The 23251-nt window shown below is 45.2% G+C and overlaps 1 protein-coding gene across 2 annotated transcripts in view; it reads right to left on the reverse strand.

Moving 5' to 3' along the window:
- Positions 1-1406: 1406 nt before the first annotated feature.
- Positions 1407-23251, reverse strand: part of NPRL3 (nitrogen permease regulator-like 3 (S. cerevisiae)) — a 42981-nt gene continuing 21136 nt past the window's right edge. For both annotated transcript variants that reach the window (XM_009706031.1, XM_009706030.1), the window contains 7 exons: positions 20572-20709; positions 19676-19832; positions 17683-17789; positions 16284-16413; positions 8158-8347; positions 6819-7011; positions 1407-1572 (listed from right to left, as the gene is read on the reverse strand). In XM_009706031.1, the coding sequence (XP_009704333.1) occupies positions 1407-1572; positions 6819-7011; positions 8158-8347; positions 16284-16413; positions 17683-17789; positions 19676-19832; positions 20572-20709 (1081 nt within the window). The remainder of the gene's footprint in view (positions 1573-6818; positions 7012-8157; positions 8348-16283; positions 16414-17682; positions 17790-19675; positions 19833-20571; positions 20710-23251) is intronic.

The raw sequence follows: 23251 nt of genomic DNA on the forward strand, positions 1-23251 counted from the left end.
GCAGGGGAAGGCTGCCTGAAGGGACCGTGGGTAAGGAGCTGTCAGCAGGTATCTGGTGCGCTGGGGACACGGGGCTCCTCCAGTGCATTACTGGTGATAGGTAAGTTATATAAAGCCCACAGCTTCACCCAGTTTGTGTGGGCAAGTGAAGCTGCTCTGTGAGAGCCTGCAACTCTGGGAAAAGCTCCAGCGCATGCCGAGTGTGCGTGTGTGGTATAAGGGAAGGTCTTCAGGGAGGAGCCTGACAATCTTTTAACAACACACACCCCTGGAAGCTGCCACGATGAAGGTAAAGGTCTCTCCCCCACCCTTCCCTGGGTATGCAGCACGGAGCGGTGAGGAACAGCAGCCTCACGCAGGCCAGGGGTGAGCTGGCATAAGTTCCTGCTGTCCCCAGGAAGAGGGCTGTAGCCCTGGCACGGCTGGAGGAGCAGTCCTGAAACACAGCCAGGTACAGACCTGTATCTTGTTTTTCAGCTGGATAGCTTTAACCCAGGCCAAGTTCCCGGTCTGGTTCCCTGCAGCCACAGCCATGCTTGCAGGGAGGGGAATGGAGGAACAAAACCAGTCCTGGGGGACAAGTCTGAGTGCCCTTAGCGCCAGCCTCTGGCTGTGTGGAACTAATCTGTCCATGCACTTGCAGCTTGGCCACCTAATTTCAGTCCTGCTCAACACCCAAGCTTCCCACCCATGCCCAGTCAAAAACTGGAAGCCCTGAAAAACCCACAAACACACAGGCTGCTTGGTGACAGCCGTGCTCCAACAGCCTCTTAGTCATAAGGCTACTGGGGAGAGGAACCAATAAGCCGTAACAGAGTCAGTGAGTCATTCTCATTCATGAAACTGTTTACTTGTGATACTTTGCCTTCCTACCTACGTCCTCACTGCTGCCGGTTAACAACGATCAAACAATTCCTCGGTGTGCAGGGACGTCTCCCTAAAAGCCAGGGCAACGCCACTCTGCCACCGAGCAGAAGCCGTGCACGCTCTGCCGCAGGGACGGACTGCTCACGAACGGTGCTCACGCCTGAGTGACCCAGCAGTCGTGGGGCTGGAGAGCAGAGAAAGCACTTCTGATGCACCAGCATCCGCCCGAAGTACTGTCAGTAACACTGCAGTGGAAATCCTGGCCCTGGGGAGGAAGCAGGGTGAGGGAAGGGTTGTGAACCGGCAGCTCCCGTGCTGTGGATGTGGCACGGCAGGAATCCAGGCTGAGCAAATGCGTGCTGTCCTGCAGCAGGCCCAGAGCCCTCGCACGGACCAGCCTCAGCTATCACCACAGGGAGCAGAGAACCTGCTCTCTGTCGCATGGCAAACAGGAACCGAAATCACCTCCTTTAGTTTTTAGGCATCTTTAGACTATCAGTATGGAGCATGTAGCAGGTTCCCTTCCTTTGACAGCAGAGTCACTTTAAGAGAGACTGAAAAACTGAAATCACGGGGTCCTCGTGGCTGGTCACCACCAGCACGCTGCGGAATTTGTCAAACAGCATCAGCAGCTGGGAGCGACGCATGTTCTCGTTGTACATGATCTCCTCCAAATGGTGTCGGCCTCGGAAATAGTGCAGCAGCCTGTGGGAAGGAGAGCAAGGGAAGCACGTGGGCCAAAAGCAAGTGCACGCAGCTAGAATGGATCCTGCCACCCTCAAGGTTTCCTCTCCTGTGGGATACAAATCCAAAGGCGCTTGGGTTGTGTCCCTCGTTTACATGAAAAGTGAATTAAATTGGTTCTTACCTTAGGCGTGCCTAGCACAGAAATCCCCTGGAAAACCAGGGGACTTCCCCATTTCAGGGCTTTGCAAAGGTCCTCTTTGTATCAAAAGGTTTCCTAGCCTGGGGCATTTCCTGAGACTGTCAATTTTCAACATAGTTTTAACACCAGAAAGTGAGGAACCACAAGTGCCAGCCCTTGAGAAGTGAGGATGTGGCACATTTACTTCTCCGCTTTCTTAGCTGGGTCTACAACGCCCTTCATCACAGCTCTGCATCAGCGGCCTGGGTACCTACACTTACTTTTAGAATTAAGTGCGTATTTTCCCCTCACGGCAGCCTAAGGGGCTTGGTAACTACTGGTCGTGTGCTCTTGAGGTTTGGTCACCTTGGGTTAGGTGGAGCAGTCGCAACAGGGAGATGGAAATTTTGGTAACAGGCACCACAGAGAACCTCTGGGAGTTAATAAAGCCTCCAAAGAGCCCCAAAACTGCAGCCTAAGCTCAAACCACACTGGCTTCTTAAATGTCCCAGTTCTCTTTAAATAGAGACAGCAGAGATACCCCTTTGCTGGCCACCAACACGCTACAGACATCAGATAACCTCAGTCCTGCACAGTCAATCACGGCAGGGTCTAACCCAAACTGCTGCAGCAAGGCCCTGATGGCTGAGGACCTGCTCCCCAGAGACCCTTCAGAGCCATAACACCAAGCCAGCCCTCCGGACGAAGCTCAAGTCTGCCGCTCCATCTCTTAATTGTCATTAACAACCTCCCCAACACAGGACCCACACTGCACATGTCACTCAAATACTCCTACCTGCCAAGGCCCAAACGCGTATGCCCGAATCACTTCCCCAGCTACACAGACAGACATGTGTCCGCATGGGCTACGCATCACGCTCTGCGCTTCAGCAGCTTTTGCTCGTGTTTCCATACCTCTCTGCAGTTTAGAAATATGCTGGCCTGCTGCTTCGTGCCAACCGACAGTAAAAATGAGTGGAGATGACAAGACCTGTTTTCCAATTCATTCATACAGTCTTCATGCAGGTACAGCCCTCAAAAGACACCAAATATCCTGTAGAGCGTTCCTGCCTACTTTCACGCGACAGCAGGATGGGTCCTCTCATGCTTTCCCTGAAGGACCGACGTCTGCCTGGCTGTCCTCTGCTGCTCGGGCTAGGCACTCCCATCACCCATTACCCTTCCTGGGTGACTGGAAAGGAGTCACTGTGCAACACGGCTCCCCCCCATACTTGTTTCATCTCTAGTCCACTCCCATGTGTGTTTCTCTGCTCCCCAATTTGCCATGTCCCTCTTCTCACCCTCCTCTTGTTCCCCAAACAGCTGTATGTAAGCTCAGAGCCGGGAACCTCGCTGCCTCATCCCTGCTGCCAGCCCGAGGCCGTGCAGCCCCCAGCACCCTGCAAACTCCCTTCTGCTTTGATGTTCAGCTGCCAAGCTCTCAAGTTGGCACCGTTATGTAGAACGTAACTGCTGCGTCTCTGTACCTGCACAGTCCAAACAAACAACAGACGGACAAGCTCCAGACATATTTACCTTTCCACTATCTGGGCTGTGCATTTGCCTTTTGCAGTACCTCGGTCTGGGTATTTAAATCAGGCTAATTGGCTTCCTCCCCTGGGCTGATGGCAACCAGTGTGTGCTGAGAAGTGGCCATTAGCAGGGACAGCTTTGGTTTGTGTGTGTATGCACCAAAACCAGACCGTTCCCTGAGGTGTTAACAGAAATTTTTGTATATTGTATCTTGTAACTTGTAACTTGTATCTCTGTTCAAAAAGTGATTTTGAAAAAGATTTTAAAAGCTACATATTCTCTGTCTTCTACAAAGCTGCTCGCTGTGATTGCCCATGCGCTCCTCTCCTGGCACAGCTGTCTTCTGTGCAAATGATTATGACCTGGCTTTCAACAGCAACACAGACTAAGCAGGAGTTTTCCAATAAATAAACCCATCCTATATTCAAAAAGAGCCTGGATTTGTAACCAGCCAAGATGAAATACTTTCCACTCCAATAAAAGCTAGAGAGGATATTAAAGACTATTGCAAAAATGCCGGCTGGAAGACACCTCCAAAGTCTAGTCCAGCATCCTGCTCCAGCAGGCCTATTGCCAATGCTGTGGCTTTTTCTAGCCAAGCTGTGAAGCTCTCCAAGGATGGAGATCCCCCCACATGCCTGGGTAATCTGTCCTGGCCCGCACCACCCTCCCAGGGAAGAAGTTTTCCCAAAAATCCAACTAGATGCTACAAAGCTGTAACTTGGGGCTCACAGCTCCAGTGAAGATGGGCACTACCTTCGCTTTTTTGGGCAATGAACGTTCATGGGACCCAAATGGGACATAAGATGGCACTTCTTGGGGCAGTAACACTCCATTTGAGTCCCTCTGAAGCTGCACAGATGTGTCTGTTGACAGATGTGCACTTCCACATCCAGATGCAGTCATGGAAGATTATTGTTTTCCATTGCTCATCACTGTTCTCCCCTCTTCAAGTCATAAGAGCTGCCCCTCTAACAGCAGTGTAAAAAAGAAAAAGGGTTATCTCAGACTAGTCATCAAATAAAATCAGCTTATTTCTAGCCAAGGAGATATCCCCTCCACCAGCACTGCTTGAAAATGGAGCAGAACTGTCCACAGGTTAGCGCCACCGATGAGCACTCCTCAGTGGAGTAAAGGATCTCCATCTCCCAATCTAAGAGCAAGAAAGAAACATCCTGAAAGCGACTCCAGACCCATGGCTTGGGAGAGAAGCCATGAGTGAAGCCTCAAACTGTCTTTAAAAGCACTGCTTAATGTGCAGCGAGGAACGCTTTGTGTACATTACCGAAGATCTAGCTCAAAAAGAACTTGTCTCCTTCTTACGTTTACTTCTGGAAGGACATGCCAACCCTCCTCCAGCAGCACCTAAGGAAAGAACTTGGATTTCAATTCCCATCGAATGTTATGAGGGTTAATGCAGCCAATGCTGGAGCCAAGCTCCAGAGTTCCTTATTTCCCCTTAAGGTTTCTGTCTTGGAAATACGGGCTGTGCATAGCAATGGACAGGCACAAGCTCCTTCTGCCATCTGTTTAACAAATAACAGGCAGTCAGAGCCATAGACACAAGACAATGTATCGGGCTGAACTTTACTGCTCTGCTGAAAATAGCCCATTCCTTTGTGTGCACCCACGACGAGACTTGGAAGGGCAGTTGCAGTATATTTAGTGCACTAACTATGCATTTATAGCAGGAGTTTGTTCTGGGAGGCAGCTGATACAGCAGAGCTATTTGCCAGAGGACAGCCCTCATTAGGCTGCTGTTCTTCAAAATGAAGCAGCAAGAAGAGCTGGGGCAGTAACCTGTGTTAGGGTAATGAGGGACATCAGCTCATTCACTGCAGCGGCTTCTCCACAATTGTCTACACTCTCATTAAGAGCAAAAGGTTTACCCAGACATTCGTCTCTGATAGTTTAGGGTGCAAAATGAGAGAAAATACAGCCACAACCTCCAAGTTATGGTGTCTCATAAAGCTACCGGTAACCAAGAGTGTCTTGCACCAACATTTCTATTTGTACACTCCAGCATCCTGCCCACAGGACCCATTTGGTTGTCGTATCTTCTCTCTTCCTCACTGCTGACTTTAGATTGAATTGACACCTGCATCGCTTACTCTTTAGTAGAACGGAAATTCAGACTTAGCAAAACCATCCTGGGGATCTGCAAAAGAACTCGGTGCACGAACAAACTGCAAAATAAACATCATTCAGACAGCTGCCTGGTTACAGCAGCTGATTTTATGAAGAAATCAAAGTAATTTTTTGCATCTGCAATTCCAAAGCTGCCAAATGGCTGTTTTACCCAGATGAGGGAAGTGACAGCGGAGCAATCATGAAATCCTTTCCTCTCTCTAGGATAACTAAGGGTCTGCATTGCCACTAAACCAGGCCAAAGCATCCCTGACAAATTCTGTCTTAAGATATCCCCAATTACGATTTTGTTTTTACTTTCCCTTCTCACTGGTTTTGTAATGACCTATCTGGTAATAAGGGAAAAACATTTCAGAGTTCTCAAATGGCCAAAGTGTTGCCTCTCAGTCACAGAATATCCTCTGAACAGTTTACAGAAGATGAAGAAGGAGACGAGTAATTCAGAGAGCAGTAACTACCCACAAGCTTGGGAGAGCTCTATGAAAATACCTGGGCACAGCATAGCTGCAAACTTTGCCACAGACAAGAGAAGTATTTTCTCGCTATTACAGTTTCTCTAGGCTACTTGAATATATCCATCCTAGGGCAAGAACCAGGTTTTCAGGGGATTACCTACTGAATCTGGGAAGTACAGGAAAAGCTGCAGTACTTGCCTCAGGTGGTTTTCTGCTCCACAAGCATGAAAACCAGTGAAAGTTGCATTCCAGTGATGCCACTGTGTTTTGAAAGGCTTAGGAAGAAAAACTATTTCCCCTCATACCTTTTTCCCAGATGGTTGGTTAGGAAGTTGTTTCCCTTTTTACCATGTGCAGAACCACATCTTGTGTATTTTTGTTATGTTGAAATTTGTAACAACAAACCTGTGTGCTACTAATCACACATCCTAATGACTTTAACCGAACTAACCTAATGTAATGAGCAGCTCATCTCTCAGCAAAACAGACCTCGAAACGTTTGTAGACTGGTCTGTAAAAATATTCAGGCTGGCTTTGCGTCTGATGCTCTTTGTTTCTGTCTCATATTTGCATGGAGTTTACAAACCTTAAAATAAAGGATAGCTGGCTTGGAAATCTCAACAGATACAAAATGACGGCATCGGCATGACCGAGTCTTTGCTTTGCATTCTTAAAAGGTTTTTTCAGGCTATGCAGTTTTATGTCTACCATGTGTGGACACAGGAAAACCGGCAGGCAAACAGTGAAGTCCCTGTTGTCCAACCATACGCCCTGATGCTCCTTCATATATCCATCATACAGATGAAATAGTGTAAGGGGAACAAACCCAAAAGAATTTATCCTCCAAAATCCCAAGCTAATGGGATTTGCTCAGAGTCCACACCAATCCTTCAATAAAACAGCAAGGATAAGAAAAAAAACCTATTCATTCTGCACTCCTCATTTCCTACCTTGCAAACATGCGAAGATCTTCTGGATTTTGGGCAGCAGGGACATTAAGGATAGCTTCCCGCTCATGTTCCAACAAGCTTGCTAGGAGATTCTCCGTCATCCTTTTATTTAGGGGTGAGTCCCCACCAGGTATCAACTCAGCACTGGAATTATCCATGCTAGGGCTTGTCAGAGTCATGTCATCACTACTAGCTACCAGGGGGAGAGAAAGAGACACAGAATTTTTACATTCCTCAGCATAATGATGCAAAGATTATCAATTCAGGCTGTTTCTATGCAGTCTTTCCAAATAACCCCTTCAGATTTGTAAAGCAAAGAAAGTGGCTCTCAAAACGGTATGTGTATCTGCAATTAGTCATATGACAACACAGTGATTTTCTCAATGGGAAAGTCAAATATTTCAACAAAGTCATCAATTTATGTGGAAAACTGTACTTCTGGAGACCATAAACAGTCCATAAAAAACATCTGAAAAGAAAATTCCCAGCCAGCTCTGCTGGAATACCGTGAAGTGGTAACATGAAAAGCCTAACAGCACAGAAGGTGGGAGCAAGCAGAAAGAAAGGCCAAGAAGCAATATCCTCTTGTGAGTGAGCCAGAATAAGCAGATCGCAGACTTATCTGACTCACGTTCCAAGATTTCTGCCCTAATTCATGACTTCTGTAAAGCTGAATCTCTCCTGATATCCAACCTCAGTGGCGTTCTGAGAATGCTGCTCATAACAGCACAGGCAGGAAAGGTTGGGGATTTCAGATTTGCATCTGATTTATACTCTTAAAAAAAAATGCTTTTCTGGAATCACCCCGAAGAATGGCACTGAGGAGATTAAAGGAATCAGGAGACGTAAACAGAAATCAACCATCTGCAAGAATGACAGCTAGCTCTGCATTTCCTTAGGTGTCTCTACAGCCCACGGAAACCAATGCTGTTTGAAATAAATTCTCACAGTTTTCTTCCTCTCCTGAAAACCAAAGTTTATGCAGTAACAGTGGTGCAGCCAGGGGAACATGGCAGTTACTTCTGAGTACAGCACGGAAGTAGGAAGTTACTTTGAAAAAACAGAAGTACCTCTGATAAAAATATTTTGTGTGACCAAATGAGAATTTGGCAAATTACAAAGCACTACTTCTTTTTAAAAAAGACGAATTTAAGGTCTGATAGCCCTTAAAACTTTCACCAATGCCCAGCTCTAAATTTAAGAGGGGCTGTACCTAATTAGCAAGCATTCCAGCAAAGATGAGTTGCCTTGTTACTGAGGCCTGACTACCCTAGGCATCGCTAAGGGAAGCTCTAGAACTGAGCTGTAGTCTGAACAGCAGACAAAAGTGTGCTCGTACTTGGAGAACCAAAGCTGAGAGCATTGGGGGTGCTTAAACTTCGGCCTCCAACTCTGGCAGTAAAGGGCATGTCTTCATCTTGGGCTCGGAAATCCTCCTCGTTTGGTGGCACCATCAGACAGACGTAAGTGTGAAGCTGAATAAGAAGTCGGTGTTGGAGCATCCATATCACCATTTGAATGAGCTGAGTCTGCAGAGTAAGAAATGAGGTATTAAATACTCGTGAAATAAAATACAGGAGGAAAACAATGCACAAAGGTTAGGCTTTGTGACTAAGAAATCACAAGGAGAAGTGCTTTCCACCCCACACAACAGTTTTATCTCTTCTCCGATCATAAAATAGTGACCAGGCACACATGTTCATCACACCCAAAGCCTTTGTAGATGCTTAGGCTGTAATCAAGCCTTTAATGATCATCATGTCTTTATGCAACACTGACCAGTAAAGCCAGTGTCCTCAAACAAACCAGTCCTGCCCCCTTGCCATAGCTCCAGCACCTGCTATGTTCAGGCACAGCAGCTGAATGCCCTCACCACACGACACTTTAGCCACACAAAACGTAGCCATACAAGCCCACCTGGAGCTGTTCAGTGCTCTTTTAACAAAACAAATTTAGTAGGTGCTCAAAAAGACAAAGGGATAGTCTTCCTTCTGAGAGCCCAGATGTGGAGAATGAGTCAACCAGATGCCCATGGCCCAACAGTGTGAGCCCTGAGACCAGTTTGCTGGTTTCTACACAAGGCCCACTAAAATCAGTAATCACCGAAGGGTTAACCCCAGAGTGGTCAGATTAAAGTGTAGGGTCCCCTAGAAAGCCAGGGAGAGGGCAGGGTGATGGGGCAGAGCTGAAGCAACCAAGCCAGATGCCTAGAAATAGAAGCCATTTGCTGTCAGATGGGAAATCACTGCATAACCATGGGAGAGGTTCTGGAGATGAGAGCCCTGCCAGGACACAGCGATACAGAAACAGCACGAACAGCAGCAGAAACCTTGGCAAGAGACAACAGCCAGCTGCTGCCAAGGATTCTCCTCTCAACGCATATCCCCATTTGCTTGCCAACCCTCTGCAATAACAGGACAGGCCAAGCTTATAAAGACACCTAGGTTTTTAGGGTGCAGACAGGCAAAAGTTTCAAAAGCACTGAGAGATGATGCTTGTAGTGAACAACCATGAACAACCCCTTTGTGTTACAGCAGCTGAAGACCTGCAAGATGTCCCCAGAGCGATGCTGAAAGCAGCGGGCAGAGTGAGGGACAAGTGTTTGTAGGTTTTTGGCGTGGCCTATTTTCAGGAGCTTTGGAGGAGCATTCAAACCACATCATCGCTTCTGAACTTCTGCACAAAAAGCTTTTTCATATCACTGCAGGCAACCCTTCCCCTAGCTAATGGCTCTGAAAACACTGATTCACTGACAAAAGCTGTTTGGGGATTTCATAGCAACCAACAGTGTTTTGGTGAGTGAAACACATGCAGAATGAGCTCAGACTCTGAGAAAGAAGCTAGCTCTGCTGTATTAATCATCAGGATAACGGGCCAAATCTCAACAAAAGCCCCAAACCGAAGTTCATCAGCCCACATAATTTTCCTTTTTCCATAAATCTTACAATTCTCAGTTCCTCCTCTGCTATCAAATCACAAAAGAAACATCTTCTGTTTGCAGACAGATCCACACCCTGTCTTTTCAGGGATTACCACCTTTGGGACCTGAATGGATTTTAATCTTCAAACATATTATCTGGGATTGCCTTCAAACATATCTTTTTTGGAAAAGCCATAATTCATTTTACATGTTTAATAGAAAATGTACAGAAGAGGAAGGTTGGAAAAAGATACCAAATGCGCAGTGTTTTGCTAACATCTGAAATCGGCCCGGAAGAGACAAGAGGCTTACTCCAGTGATTACGTTGCTAAAAACCTTCCTTCCAGATGCAGGCCTGGATGGAAAGACATCTTATATATTTTACTTAAATTTCCAACCTGTTGGCATGCAGCGATGTCCAATTAGCTAGTTTCACATCAAATGAAAAGAGGTCTGTGCATTTCACAGCACAAAATAATGCTGGAAAAATCCAAGGCAATTCAAGGAGACAGTAAGACAGGCGCTACTAGACCTGCCAGGTAGGGCTTGACCTAGACCAACATCCACTGGTCACTTTGGTGGTTTCATGAATTACAAAAATAGCCAGTTGCTTTCATTACAGCTCCAGGTGTTTGGAAAGTCTTATCCAACACTCTCTAATTCTGCATACGCACCTTCACGTCGACACTCTTGTGCAAGTATCTAAAATGCAACCCCTGAGCCAGCAGCTATGGCACAGAAGAACAAGAAGACCGACTGCCAAATGCGCTGTAAGTGGGAGAGCTGGAGATCGGCTGTGACTAACCTGAAAACTAGAGAAAACTGTTCTTCCATGTTGGAGTGAGCCTGAACAATCAGCCCTAGATAAGAGGGAATGATGATCATTGACGATTACCTATAATAAGCTAGACTTCAGCGGGAATTTGGTACCTCTTCAAATCTAGTCCTAGAAAAAAACCCAAGCAATGGAGCATCCTGGAACTGGCCCCATGCCCAAAATGGCATGCGTTGTGCCATCACTGCAAACGTGCCTCACACCTTTTCCACTTTTTCCAGGTTTAAACCTATTTCACAGATAAGGTCTAGCAGAGGCTTCGCTAGTATGTTCTGCTGCTTGTCCTTCGGGACACGAACACTGAATTTACATCCATTCTCCATCTGCTCCTCTTGAGCTCTGACGGAGCTCACAGACAGGGCTGCAGAAGAAGAGGCTTCCCTGCACCATCTGTGCTGTGCTGGCTGCCAGAAATGCTCTTCCCCTCTCAGAGATACGGGGTTACTTCCTGCTTGGTCTCAGTCTACTTGATTAGCTGGGCTCCTTGCTGAAGCCAAAAGGTCTGGGAGTAACTTCCCAGGCAAGGGTCTACTTCAGTCCCAGGACTGCCTCCACTCACTCACTCATCATCTGGCACGGTAGGAATCCATAGCCAGCCTTTTTTGGCTGAAACACCAGGACCGTGACAGAAATATAAAACGAAACATTTTTCTTTGCTTAATTTAACTACCAATCAACTCTAAATTTCTTCCTTCCCATCTCCTCATGCTGCTTCTTTCCAGTCTGCTGTGAGGGGGTCCTGTCTGCCGCAGCATCTGGACCGCTCCCGCTGGCACGGATCAGCCCACGGCCATCCCATTCTTCTCCCCGCCTCGCGGCGCAGCTGGCCCTGGGTGAAGTTAGAGCGTGTTGTCACGCAAGGCGGCATGGAAGGCGTTGGTAACAATACATTGCTTTGTGCTTATGGACAAAAGCGGAGAAGATGTATTAGCCTCTGAAAATGCGGGCAGTGTACGTCAGCCCATCTGGGCAGTTTGGGACAGTGAGAGGAAAGCTCAGACCCAAGTCTTGGAGGGACAAGATCCAGCGTTCATGATTCTCTTCCCTCTGGGAACCAAAGGGAGCATTTGTAAAACTCTTGAGTAACGTGCTAAATAAAATGTGTTTCCTCAAAGGATTCTTTAAAGCTGTTTTCTTTCCCAGGCCTAAAAAGCTAAGGAAAATGCCAAGATAACTGCGACCAGCAACAGGTTCAGGAAAGGGAAGGGAAAACAGCACACAATCCTAGCTTGTTTCTCACTACATGAGCATACACTCTCAGTTAAAACACAGCTTGTTTTGCCTACCAAAATATATGAGCCCCCTTTCTCCAGTCTGGATTATCTCGTTATTTGACACATGCACTCTTCAAGGTCTGATTTGAAAACTAAGGGCTGCCTTGGCTCAGTCGGATAGCACCTTCAAAATCGCTGGGGTAAACACATTTTTGCTGAACTATATTACCTTTCTTTATCATGTAAACCACACTGTTTTATGAAAGAGAGATCAGCTATTAAAACTTCTCCCTATTTTACAGAAAACGGACTCTGAAGACCCCTGTTAATGTAGGGCAAAACATTTATTGTCTCATATTGCTATTTTAATCATTAGACACCGGCTTTGAATTCTCAGCTTAACCATTCCCTCCATTTAGGCCTAGAAAGACATATTTTTTTAACTTGCTGCATTAAAAACCCCTGATTTTATAGCTCATCCAACTGATTCTAAATGCACCTTAATACTACTTCCATACCTCTGCCAACAAAAGCTCCCATGACTCTTAATGCCTTCCAGATGCCCGGCAGACCAGCCCCATTTGCAGCACGTCTCTCAGAAGACACAACTGCCTACTCAGTGCTTGCATGCAGCTCTCCTCCCACTCCCATCCCCTGACATACTCACTCATTTTCCACTCAGCCGTTACACAAAGCACAGCACGTTTTCCGGATGCATAAGGCAGAGGCGTCATCTACCCGTGCCTTACTCTCAACAGGATGGCCAAACTTATTAAAACAAAAGTGAAAAATTAAACATATTTTGTTCAGCAGCAGCTGTCATTCTTTCCCATCTGGTTTTTTCCACAGTTATCCTAGCCCCATCAAGGGAGAATTAGATAAGTACAATAATAATAACAACGTGCATTATGATAAAGAGCGACTGTAGGGAAGGGGATGCAGGGCGGAAATGGGATGTCTAATTCACCTAGGTACCTTCCTTCTACCTTACGGGTGGGAAGATCCCTCCCGCTAGTCCATGTTTGTTCCTCAAGGCAGGATAGAGAGATGTTATAGCTTCTTCCGGAACAGATGAACTAGTCGAGGCTGTAATGCATGGATGAGAAGCCACAAGCATCATCCCTTTCTCTTGGTTTGCAAAGAAACTTAGCGCAGAGTAGCTGGGTGAAGAAACTTTGATATTGTGCAAGGAAAGCTTTGCACTGAAAAGCAGGTTAAAGCATTTCCATGCACCGACTGCAGTGCCTAGTACGCATACTCTGTCAATAAACGTGTGCTGACCTAAAAGTTTTAGGTCACCAAGCGTTTCTGTGCTTTCGCAGGAGGTTATGAAGGGCTGTGCACCATACCGAACATCACCAGAGCTCCACTTTGGTGTGCTCTGTGGTCCCATCAAGGCTGTGCCACACGTACGAGAGGAGAGCACAGGGACAGGAACCAGCAGTCACAGGCAGCAGAAGGAAGGGCAGCTTCTTTGTGGTTGGGGTAGAAAACATGCAAATTGCTTCTTTTCCAGTAAAAACACTAAAAGGGAAGGCGAGTTTCCCTATTGTATCAGCTCACAGGATCTCCTTACTCCATGGCCGCACCCTGGCGAGATCCAGCACCAGCAGCTTGAGCTAAACTGGCTGCACTGGATTGCTGCAAGTCCGGATGATATGACACAGCACGGTGGAGCTAAGAGACAACTCACCACTGTGAAAAGGGGAAAACAGCTTCTGATTTCCTCACTCAAATCCCCAGCTGCAGAAGTGCCTCCCTCATGCTGTGCCAGCCCTGGAACCTGCCGGATCTCCCCCCTGAGCAAATTCCACCTGCTAACCTGGCAGAAAACGTGTGCGGCTGAAACAAGTTAAGTGAATAGAGTCAAGCTGGACAGAAGCCAGAGCTCTAGCGCAAAGGGAAGAGGGAAAGGAGGAAGGCATGTGCGCACACACCTGAGAGTAGAAGGGAAAACCAGGGCCTCCTCTCAGCAGCACTGAGATTTTGTTAGATCAGCTGAGCTGTAGGCGTAGGCTTATCCTCACACTGCTGCAGCATTGCTATGCAAGCAAGGCAGGTTAAACACAGAGAAAGGGAAGCTGGCATAGACATCACTACACAAATACCAGAATCTTTTCGAATTATAAGCACAAGACCACTGATAGACAACAACCAGTTCAACTGCAATATACTGCTTGGCGTCACAGGCAAGAAAAGAGATCAAGACGACAGGGTCAAGAGGAATTCCTGTCTCTAGCACAAGGCATGGCTGAGAGCACTGGCAGTCCTGCAGACACCACTCGTTGGACGTCTCCTACCTACTTGACAGACAAGGCACCAAAAGCAGAATGTAGACATGCACTCCATCTTTCAAGGCAGTCTTGTCCTTGTCCTTGCTCAGGGTATTGCAGGTTGTTTGTACCTCCTACCAGCCAAAAAATACCACAGCACTCCGAGACTAAAAATGCCAGTGTCACTTTTTTTTCACCTACCCAAACGAATGGAGCAATTCCACCCATGTAACAGTAAGCAAACAAAAATAACTTTGTCTTCTTTCAAACCAAGCAGTATGACTTTGTATAAAAACAGGAGGAAGGGCTCTTTAACAGCTTTCCTATTTTGTATCGTGGACTTTATTAATGCCTTCCATATTCTCTGCCCATCCGGAAGCACATGCCAAAAGCAGGGAGCCAATCCTATGCTTAAGACAAGAATCAAATGGGATGGATTCCGTAAGACCATAACAGTTTCTGCAGAAAATACAGCCCTTCCCACAGTACTGACCTTCTAGCACAGATGACCTTCAGGAATACAGAGACAGTACAGTCAGCATGATGAAAAGCACAAGATAACAGACTGCTAGTGAAAATCTTCAAAGTTAAAAAACCCTCACATCCCCTCCTATGTACACAAAGGCCAAAATCACAGTGAAAGGTCCGAACTTTTGTTTTGAAAGGCAAAGTAAATATAAATTTGACAATGTTTACAGTTCAGAGTACAGCATCTTTTATCACTGCACAGTGGAACAAAAACCCACCCACATTTCATCAGATTAATTGCCCTATCGACTAGATCTCTGTTAATTACAATTGGAGCAATTTCATTCACGCTGAAAGGAGGATGAAAACAAGCTGTGCAGTTGACCTTTAGGACCCCACCACAGACAGGTGAGCATCAGAGAGAAGGTGCCCACTCTAAAAGAGCCATTTTAGCACTCCAACAGCTCTGGCAAACATTGATCACGCACGGTTGTTTCAAGGCATAACTGCAGCAGTAAGCAACACACTTTGTGTATTTTAAACAAAAGTAGGATGTCTGAGAACAACAGAAGTATTGAAAGAGAAGTACTAAGGCAAGTAATTAATTTTAAAAGGACAACTGAGAATAAGAATGCCTCCTGAAGCTACTGCAGCTAGAATAAAATCAATGTCATTAATCAACTTCAATTTTCAGGACACTGATTTGTCTGTAACTACAACAAAGTACCAACAAAACAGTAAAACTGCTCTTCCCCTGCCTCCCAAGGTGGCAGCTGACCAGTACATACTCTTGGGATTAGACACTACACCATTACTTATCTTTATCTCTGATCATAATCTCTGCCAACCTGTAATTACAACAAATTCTTCTCTCACAATTGCGCCTGCGTGCGCAATTGATGTTAATCGTCCAGGTATTTGAATAGTGGCTGAATTCATATAGCCAGCAAGTCAAAGTATGAAGTCAAAGTATGAAGGTGAGCAAACACCACTATAAGAAACCAGCCGAAGAAATCTGCCTATGCTTCCATTGCCACAACGAGCTGTGTTCAGAGGCCCAAGCTCCTTCATCTGGGAATATAACAGTGTCAGCCAGGAGACCTCAAGTTATTGAGCTCTTTCTTGCACTTCACCAGTTCTCAGAAATGCCACAAGTCATGATCTATGCGTAAGCAGAACAACAGCTCACGAGTCCAAAATCCTTATATTATTATCCCAAATCTGAACATTGAAATGCTAATGCTGTAACACATGGACTTCTGTTGACTACATGCTGAGTCTACTTCCTCTAACAGCCTTTAAACAATCCCAGTTGCATAGCAAAAGCTAAGTGAATAGACAGTTTGCTTTTAAAACCAGGTTGTGAACTTAAAGCAGATGGAATATAATAAAATTAAATGTGATTGTGAGGAATACACAAACTTGCACTCAGTCCTACTAATATATGACAGTTTTTAACAGACCAAATGGAGTTTCAGTTTTCCCTACTATATCACTCAGGGAAAAAAAACATTCTGATTTTTCTTTTAGAATTGTGCTTTGCTAGCACAGAGCATTCGCACAGCTTCACCTTGAACATCCCCACAGCTTTTTGGCGTGTGGATATGAAACAACAAATCATATGGTTGGAAACACAGTAATTGGCAACTTCTAAACCTGCAACAGCAAGTTCCCAACTGGGTACTCCAGAAGCAACACCATTCCTTGTTCTCATGAGCAGGAGAACGAGGAGCTCTTGTACACTCCCCATCTCACCTCCTGAACGGGCGGCGCGAGCGGATTCTTGAACTCTGAGAGTGACACTGGGAGGGAGAACTTGGAAAGCATCGACGGCAGGTTGTGGCCCCGGAACTGACAAGAAAATGCATCTGCTAATGGAGAATAACTACAGAAAAGAGGTAAAGGCAGAAATCAGTTTTATATTGCTGGTCAGTGCAACATTTACCCATTTAAGCATCACAGAAGTTCCAATTCCCAAATGAAATATTCTCTGTGATCTAGAAAAAAGTAAGGATAGTTTATGGCATGTTGCATCCTGCAAAAGTAAGCAAGAAGCATATGCACTTTCATCTCAGCGTTACACTCAGGTCCAGTATGCTATTTAAGGTGTGGAGGGAATTCAGAGGAGAAAAATAAAAATAATAAAAGTCGAGACCTGCGCAGTCTGTGACCAAAGGAACAGAGACTGGGCAGTCAAGAGAAGATAGGGATGAGCAGAACATACACACAGTCTTTGAATATGCAAAATGCAGCTGCAGATGTGACTGTTCTCCCTGCCCTTGCTGACAGGACAAGCAATATGACTGATCAGAAGTACAGTCAAGTGAAATATTAAGAAAACTGCCTATGTTTGGATTTCCATCTACAAAGGTCTTCAAGAACAGCACTGCCATATATGACACAGGCAGTGTTGTTCCTGAATGACCTCAAGGTCCCATCCAGCCCTATTTTTATACTTCCACCACAGAAGTTTTCATTTAAAACTATTTTCCTATAACTGAGTTCCAACACAGATTCTAAAAACGTCTCAGATCCAACACAGAAAGGGTTGCCAATTTTCAGCAGAGCAAAAATACCCACCACTGCCTCCACATCTTCCTTGCATTGCTGCTGCCCGCTCTCAAAATGGCCGCATTGCCTTCCGTCTGCGAGAAGGCGTATCAGTATAAAACGCCATCACATGAAACAATACAGTAGTGATAGCACCACTACCCTGATTTTCTACTTTTCATTAATTTCAAGTGATGCTGTGTGCCAGATACACAGATAGCCCTATGAAACGCTCATTTATTTAACTCAATCATGAAGTATTGTTTTGTAAATGTTTCCATATCGCTTCAGGTTCACACAGCCTTTCTGGTATGGACACTGAGTAAGCAAGCGTACTGAAAATACTAAAAGTAGCTTCACAGGGTAAAGATTGCTTCCAAGGCCCACATCACTGCAGAAGCATATTGATCTGCTATGACGCTCCTCCCTCCTGCACACTGGCTTTGCAAGTTCAGGCACATGTAATGATTTGTGTTTTGTACAGTCTCAACAAATTCACACATGAAGAAAGATCCCGCTCCATATCCAGTAAGACAGGGAAGGAAAGCATATCTGCACTTCTCACCACTTTGTTGCTACAGTCATTCATTTTCCTTCTACTTACAGACAGACACTGGCATTTGGAGAAAGCATGTAGACATTGTTTTCACACAGCGGATAAATAATAATTGCTTTTCCCCAGTAAACAAGATGTGCAGCAAGCTGGAAGACCTGCATTGAGAAAACAGGGAAAAATTAGGGAAGCAAAAGCAAAATTCAAACTCTCAGCAAGAGTTCCATACAATGACAGAAAAGCCTTGTTTGAGCTGAAACGAAAGAAAAACGTTCCATCCTTTCACCCTGCCTTCAGAATAAATTCACAGTTTCATGTAACATGTGGCACATCAAAAAGCATTTGACAAGGTTATAAATTTCCAGAGGTTCGCTTCACATTTCTAAGCAACTTAGTATTTCCTGCCTCAAAGGAATTTCTTCAAACTGTATCAATAGAAGTTTAGTTACATTTCATGCCCCAAAACCCTCTTTTTGTTTATGCACAAAATGCATTAAGTTATACATGAAAAATAAAACAAAAGAATCAGCCTCTACTATGACACAAACACAAAGGAAACCAACACTGCCTTTTTAATGCACTGAGATACTTCAGTAATGAACTACACAAAGTATTTTAATGTGTTAAACAAGTCAGTGGTTGTTAATGGCTCTGGAAGAGCCACATAAATAGCGTCTACAAGACATAAAATCCAGCCTGTATCATTAGATGCATTTAACTTTGCTTTTTTGTGGAGAACAAAACTACAGAAGCAGTAGGGAATTTCCAGAGTTCATCCCATAGCTGTGTAATGCCAAGTAAGACCACAGACCACTGTAAGCAGACCTGGAGGTTTTATTACGAAACAGGACCTTTCCCTTTGAATAAGCGAAGGCGCGGATCTACGATTGGGCACATCTGAGACGGTAAGCCGTGTTCTTCTACCCTGTCACACAGAGCATGAATCACATCCCTGGGTCTGAATCAACCCTCAGAAGCATGGAGGGACTCTCTCTTCTCCTGCATTATCCAATACAATCACGAGGCCTGACAAGCAAAGGGCCACAGTGACCTCAGTCATCCACAGTGGTCTCTCAGTGGCCTCGTGTCTCATGTTATTGCTAGAGCCTAACTCCCTTCACTGGCACAAACTTCCCTTTTCAAGGGCTTGTCACACCACCTTGAGCAATTCAGATGTGAAATTTGGTTGTCAATACTGGAAAAGCATTCGGAAAGAGCTGCTGGCTTGGAGAGACTGACTTAAAAGTTTTGCCCAAGCCAAAACTTGAGCTTCTTCCTGGGCCTCTGCAAAGCCCATGCACTAACGTACTAAGGGAAATCGATAGGCAGGTTTGCACCACCTTTCAGAGCTCTGTAGTAGAAGAGATCTTGGCAGATCCAGGGGAAGCAAGGTATTTGGCCGTGGCAGCTGTAAGCTCTCACTTGCATTTTGGGTGCCTCCATTTGCACAGACATCAACGTGGCAGAAACAAGACCGACCACTGTGGTATAAATCAAGAGTACTATTTGTTCTGGTTTTAACTACTTAACGGGAAGGCACAGAGAAGACAGAGCCACTCTTCTCAGAGGGGCACAGGGATGGGACAGGAGGCAATGCACACAAGGTGGAAGATGGGAAATTCCCATTAGATAGGAGGAAAGTTTTTCACTCTGATGCTGGTCAAATGCTGGACCAGGGCCCAGAGAGACTGTGGGAGGTATCCCTGGAAGCACTCGGAATTTGAGCAGCCAAGCTCCTGAGCAGCCTGCTTTAATGGATTTGCTCTGAGCAGTGGTGTGGACTAGAGACCTCCAGGCACCCCTGCTGCCCCACAGCAATCTGTGATTCGGATGTGGCTGCAGGACTGTCGAGCACTCTCGCCACACCGCTGCCCTTCATTTCTCCAACCTTTTCCCCAGGCTCTAAGGCTCAAGCTTTCTCTGTGCACTCTGCTCACACCGAGAGGACTGATGTGCTCATGTACCACAGAAACCCACTGGCACACAGAAAGCAAGCACCTCATGATTTAAAAGACTTTCAGCTGCCGCTGACAGTTCCCCGTACCTGCAGCAATGCCAAGTCAGCATCTTGAGCCAGTTGCTGCAAATTCTTCACAGCAGAGGTAGTTTTAATTACTCTCACCAGGGCAGGAGAGCAGTCCAACGGGAGCTCATTAAGCAACGACTTCTCATCATTTAAAAGTAATAAGGCATGGTAAGGCCTGCAGAAAAATAGAATACATTTGCACAGTAAACTGCAGCTTTTCCTGAAGGCTTAGTTATTCCCAGACCATGATACCTGGGGTCAATCTACTGGTAAAAAAAGAACTTCTAATATCATCTTTTGCTGTAAGTGGGTTCAGAATAAGCTTATTTTTATGTCACAAGGTAAGATGCTCCCTATAAAAAGGAGACAGAGGGTTATATGGTAACTGGATGCCCCAGCGACTAGGAAAAAAACGACTGCACTGCGCTGGCATGCTATTAGGCCTGGGGAAGTAGTCTGAAAACTGCTCATCTGCATTACTGAAATAGAGAATGCAGTAGGAGAAAGGAAGAAAGCAAGAGCTAGTTACTTTTGCAGGTAAAAAGCTGTAAACATGGAAGGCAGGAAATAAGATATCACAGGGCCTGGGCCCTCTTTCTTCTAAAAGCAAAATTACTTCTGGGTCAACAGATTAAAATGAACACACAATTCCTCTGATTGGAAACAGCACAGACCTCTCTTGCAGCATCACCTCAGTACAATCACCTCATCTTAAGGCAAAGGCTGTGGCTTCACACCACTACATACACCATGGCATGAGCTTCAGGGAGTCCTGTCTCAGCCCATGCTCTCCCCGTCACTACAGCTCAGTGTCACAGCACCCCCCCAGCTGTGCCACCACAGACATTTGGGGCATCACACTTGGAACTGGAAGAAGGACCGGCCACACTCCGAAGGACAGAGCTCACCCTTACCTGATAGATTTCAGGCTTCTCTCAATTGCTTCAGGCGGTATAAAGTTTGTGGCAACATAATGGATTTTATGAGGCAGGCAGAAACTCACTTCCAGCCAGTTGTTGATATGTAAACGGACCACCCCTGTTGTGCAGAGACTAAAATAGGAAGAAAATAAATACATACCGCATTTACTATGTATAAGAAATGAAAACAGTGGTCCAGATTGACCTCTGTACAGGAATCACATCAGGACAAGAAAAGACTGGGTGTACTCTGTCTATCCCCAGACTGGCAGAGGACCACCTGGCTCCTAGCTGCAAGGGCTTCCTTAACTTGTACTTACAGAGCATTATCCTCTACAAGGCTTTGGGGGGGATTTGAAAGACTTCACCTCACTGATCTTCTGCTCTCTCTGCTCTTAACATTGCAGCAGTATCTCAAGTTAAAAGACTTTCTTGAAGATCTACTGCAAGACACTGGAAAATTCCCTAGACTAGAGCTGCAAAGGGCAAAGATTAATTGGGCACAATGTTTTCACCTCCAATTTCCATCTTCCTCTCCAAGAAAAAAGGAGATGTCTGTGCTGGGCAAGGAGTGTTGTAAGCAGCACATTTCCACAATAATGGACTCCTTTGGTTCTGCTTAGGTTGTTTGTTGCCTACTAACCTGTTCCTGCTTGTCACATGAAATCATAAACGTGCTTGTTAAATCATTTCTTCATTCTAGGAAACCACAGGGACTAAGCTAAGCCTTTAAGCTGACCGCAGACAACAGGACTGGAGTGGAAATGATGTACATCTCAGGAATGACAATAAAGTCTGACCGTTGTGTTCAGCCTGAAAGCAACTATAAGCCTCTTTTACTGAAAAAAAAACCAGAAAGCTGGGAGATTAGACCAATGAACGTCATTCAGGTAGTTTTATAGAAGTCTGTAAATCTAGACAACAGATGAAATAAACCTACATCGGTAACTGTATTTATGTAAAAATGGGTAAAGATACCCATAAGGGTAACATACCATACGGAGCTAAGCTAGAACCACCTTGGAAACCTTCCCAACGCTGCCCAGCTAGCAGGTGGGAAACGCTGGCCCGGGACCAGCTCTGCTAGAGGCAGCAGAACTGGGCAGGGAGGAAGCGGCAAGGCCCTTCGCATCTGCTCTTGTATACTGAGTTAGGAACACCTATCAACGTGCAAATCAACCTTAAGCAACAGCTAATCTTGTCTACACCGGAGAGCTGAATTTCTCAATAGGTCTTTGGATTTTAAAGTTTGTTCCAAAAGTATTTTGGAGGGGCCTAAAATAAAATTTCAAAGTTTGGACTCTGAAAATTCCAGCCTGGATTTTAAATTCAAGCACGTTGAGACTCGCAATATGACTTTTGTGTCGATAACACCCACGAATTTCCCCTCTACACAAAACAGACTTAAAAACATGCCAGGAACAGGCTGGGAGCAAATACATGACTTGGAAACTCTTTATGTGGCGATTTTAACATTTATACCTAGCATTCAATTATAGGCCACAAACTAACATGCTCTTTTTCAAGTTCATCTGGTTGTATACAGGGTTTAGAGAGACCTGAAAATTCGGCTTTAAAACAGAAACACTGGGTAGCTTTGGCTGCCAGTATAACTATTCACCAAACCACAACAGAGTGGTGAGAGCGAGCAAACATGATCCCATCCTGCCTCGTGCATGATCAGACTCATTAGGGAAAATCTCACTGCCGACAATGCTTTTCAAAAGCAGAGGCCATGGTTTTGTTCTCAAATCTTGCACTGACCTCTGAAAAATATCAATTTTTCAAGTTGCAAGTGGAGCAGATACTATACGTGGTTTTCCTTTTTTGAAAAGGAACTGAAAGGATGAATCCACCGTCTCTCTGGAGATACCACCTCACATCCGATCAGAGGCTCCAAACCCTGAAGGAACATGCAAAGCACAGCAAACACCTCTGTTTTTCTTGCATTAAATGCTGCAACTCCAGTAACGCTGTTTATCGCACTGGCCATACGCCAACTGACGGATAAAGCTGGATTCTCTCAAAATACATCAAGGTAAAGGGCTCCCTGGAGCAGTAGTTCTCCACACTATCTACCAGGCCAAATACTCACAAGAGAAAACATGACAATAAATGAACAGGACAAGTGAGTTAAGAGACTGCCTGAAAGCTATTGGGGTTGTTAAAACAGCTTACCAAAAAAGAAGCAGAGATAACATGAAAACATGAAACACTCGCAGGGATATTTTCCCTGCATAGTTTAACATTCAGGAAACAACAAAAAAATATAGTTGGTTTCTTTCATTCTTTGGTCCAAGTGCACCAAGGCAGAAGCTTTAATTACATATTACACTCTCCACAGCATAATTTTGTCTACAGTGCACTGTACAACAAGAGCCTAGAATTAAAGAGAATCAGATTTTCAGTTCTGATCTGGATCTTAGTTTCATTCTTCTACATTTGCATTCAACTGTACAATTTCAAGCCTTCATTACAGCTTTATGTACATGATTTCTCCTTCACCTGCCCCTCCTTGGATGGAAAAATAATTTAAGTCTCTAATAATTTGACAAGGAATAAGCTACATCCTCCAGCAGTAATGTATGTGACTGCCCTTAGCCAGCCAACAGAGTTAAATCATTTCACCAACATACCACAAAGATTCATGCAACATGAAATATAATCAAGTCAC

The sequence above is a fragment of the Cariama cristata genome, unplaced genomic scaffold, assembly GCF_000690535.1.
Source record: "Cariama cristata isolate BGI_N322 unplaced genomic scaffold, ASM69053v1 scaffold9548, whole genome shotgun sequence".
Classification (NCBI taxonomy): domain Eukaryota; kingdom Metazoa; phylum Chordata; class Aves; order Cariamiformes; family Cariamidae; genus Cariama; species Cariama cristata.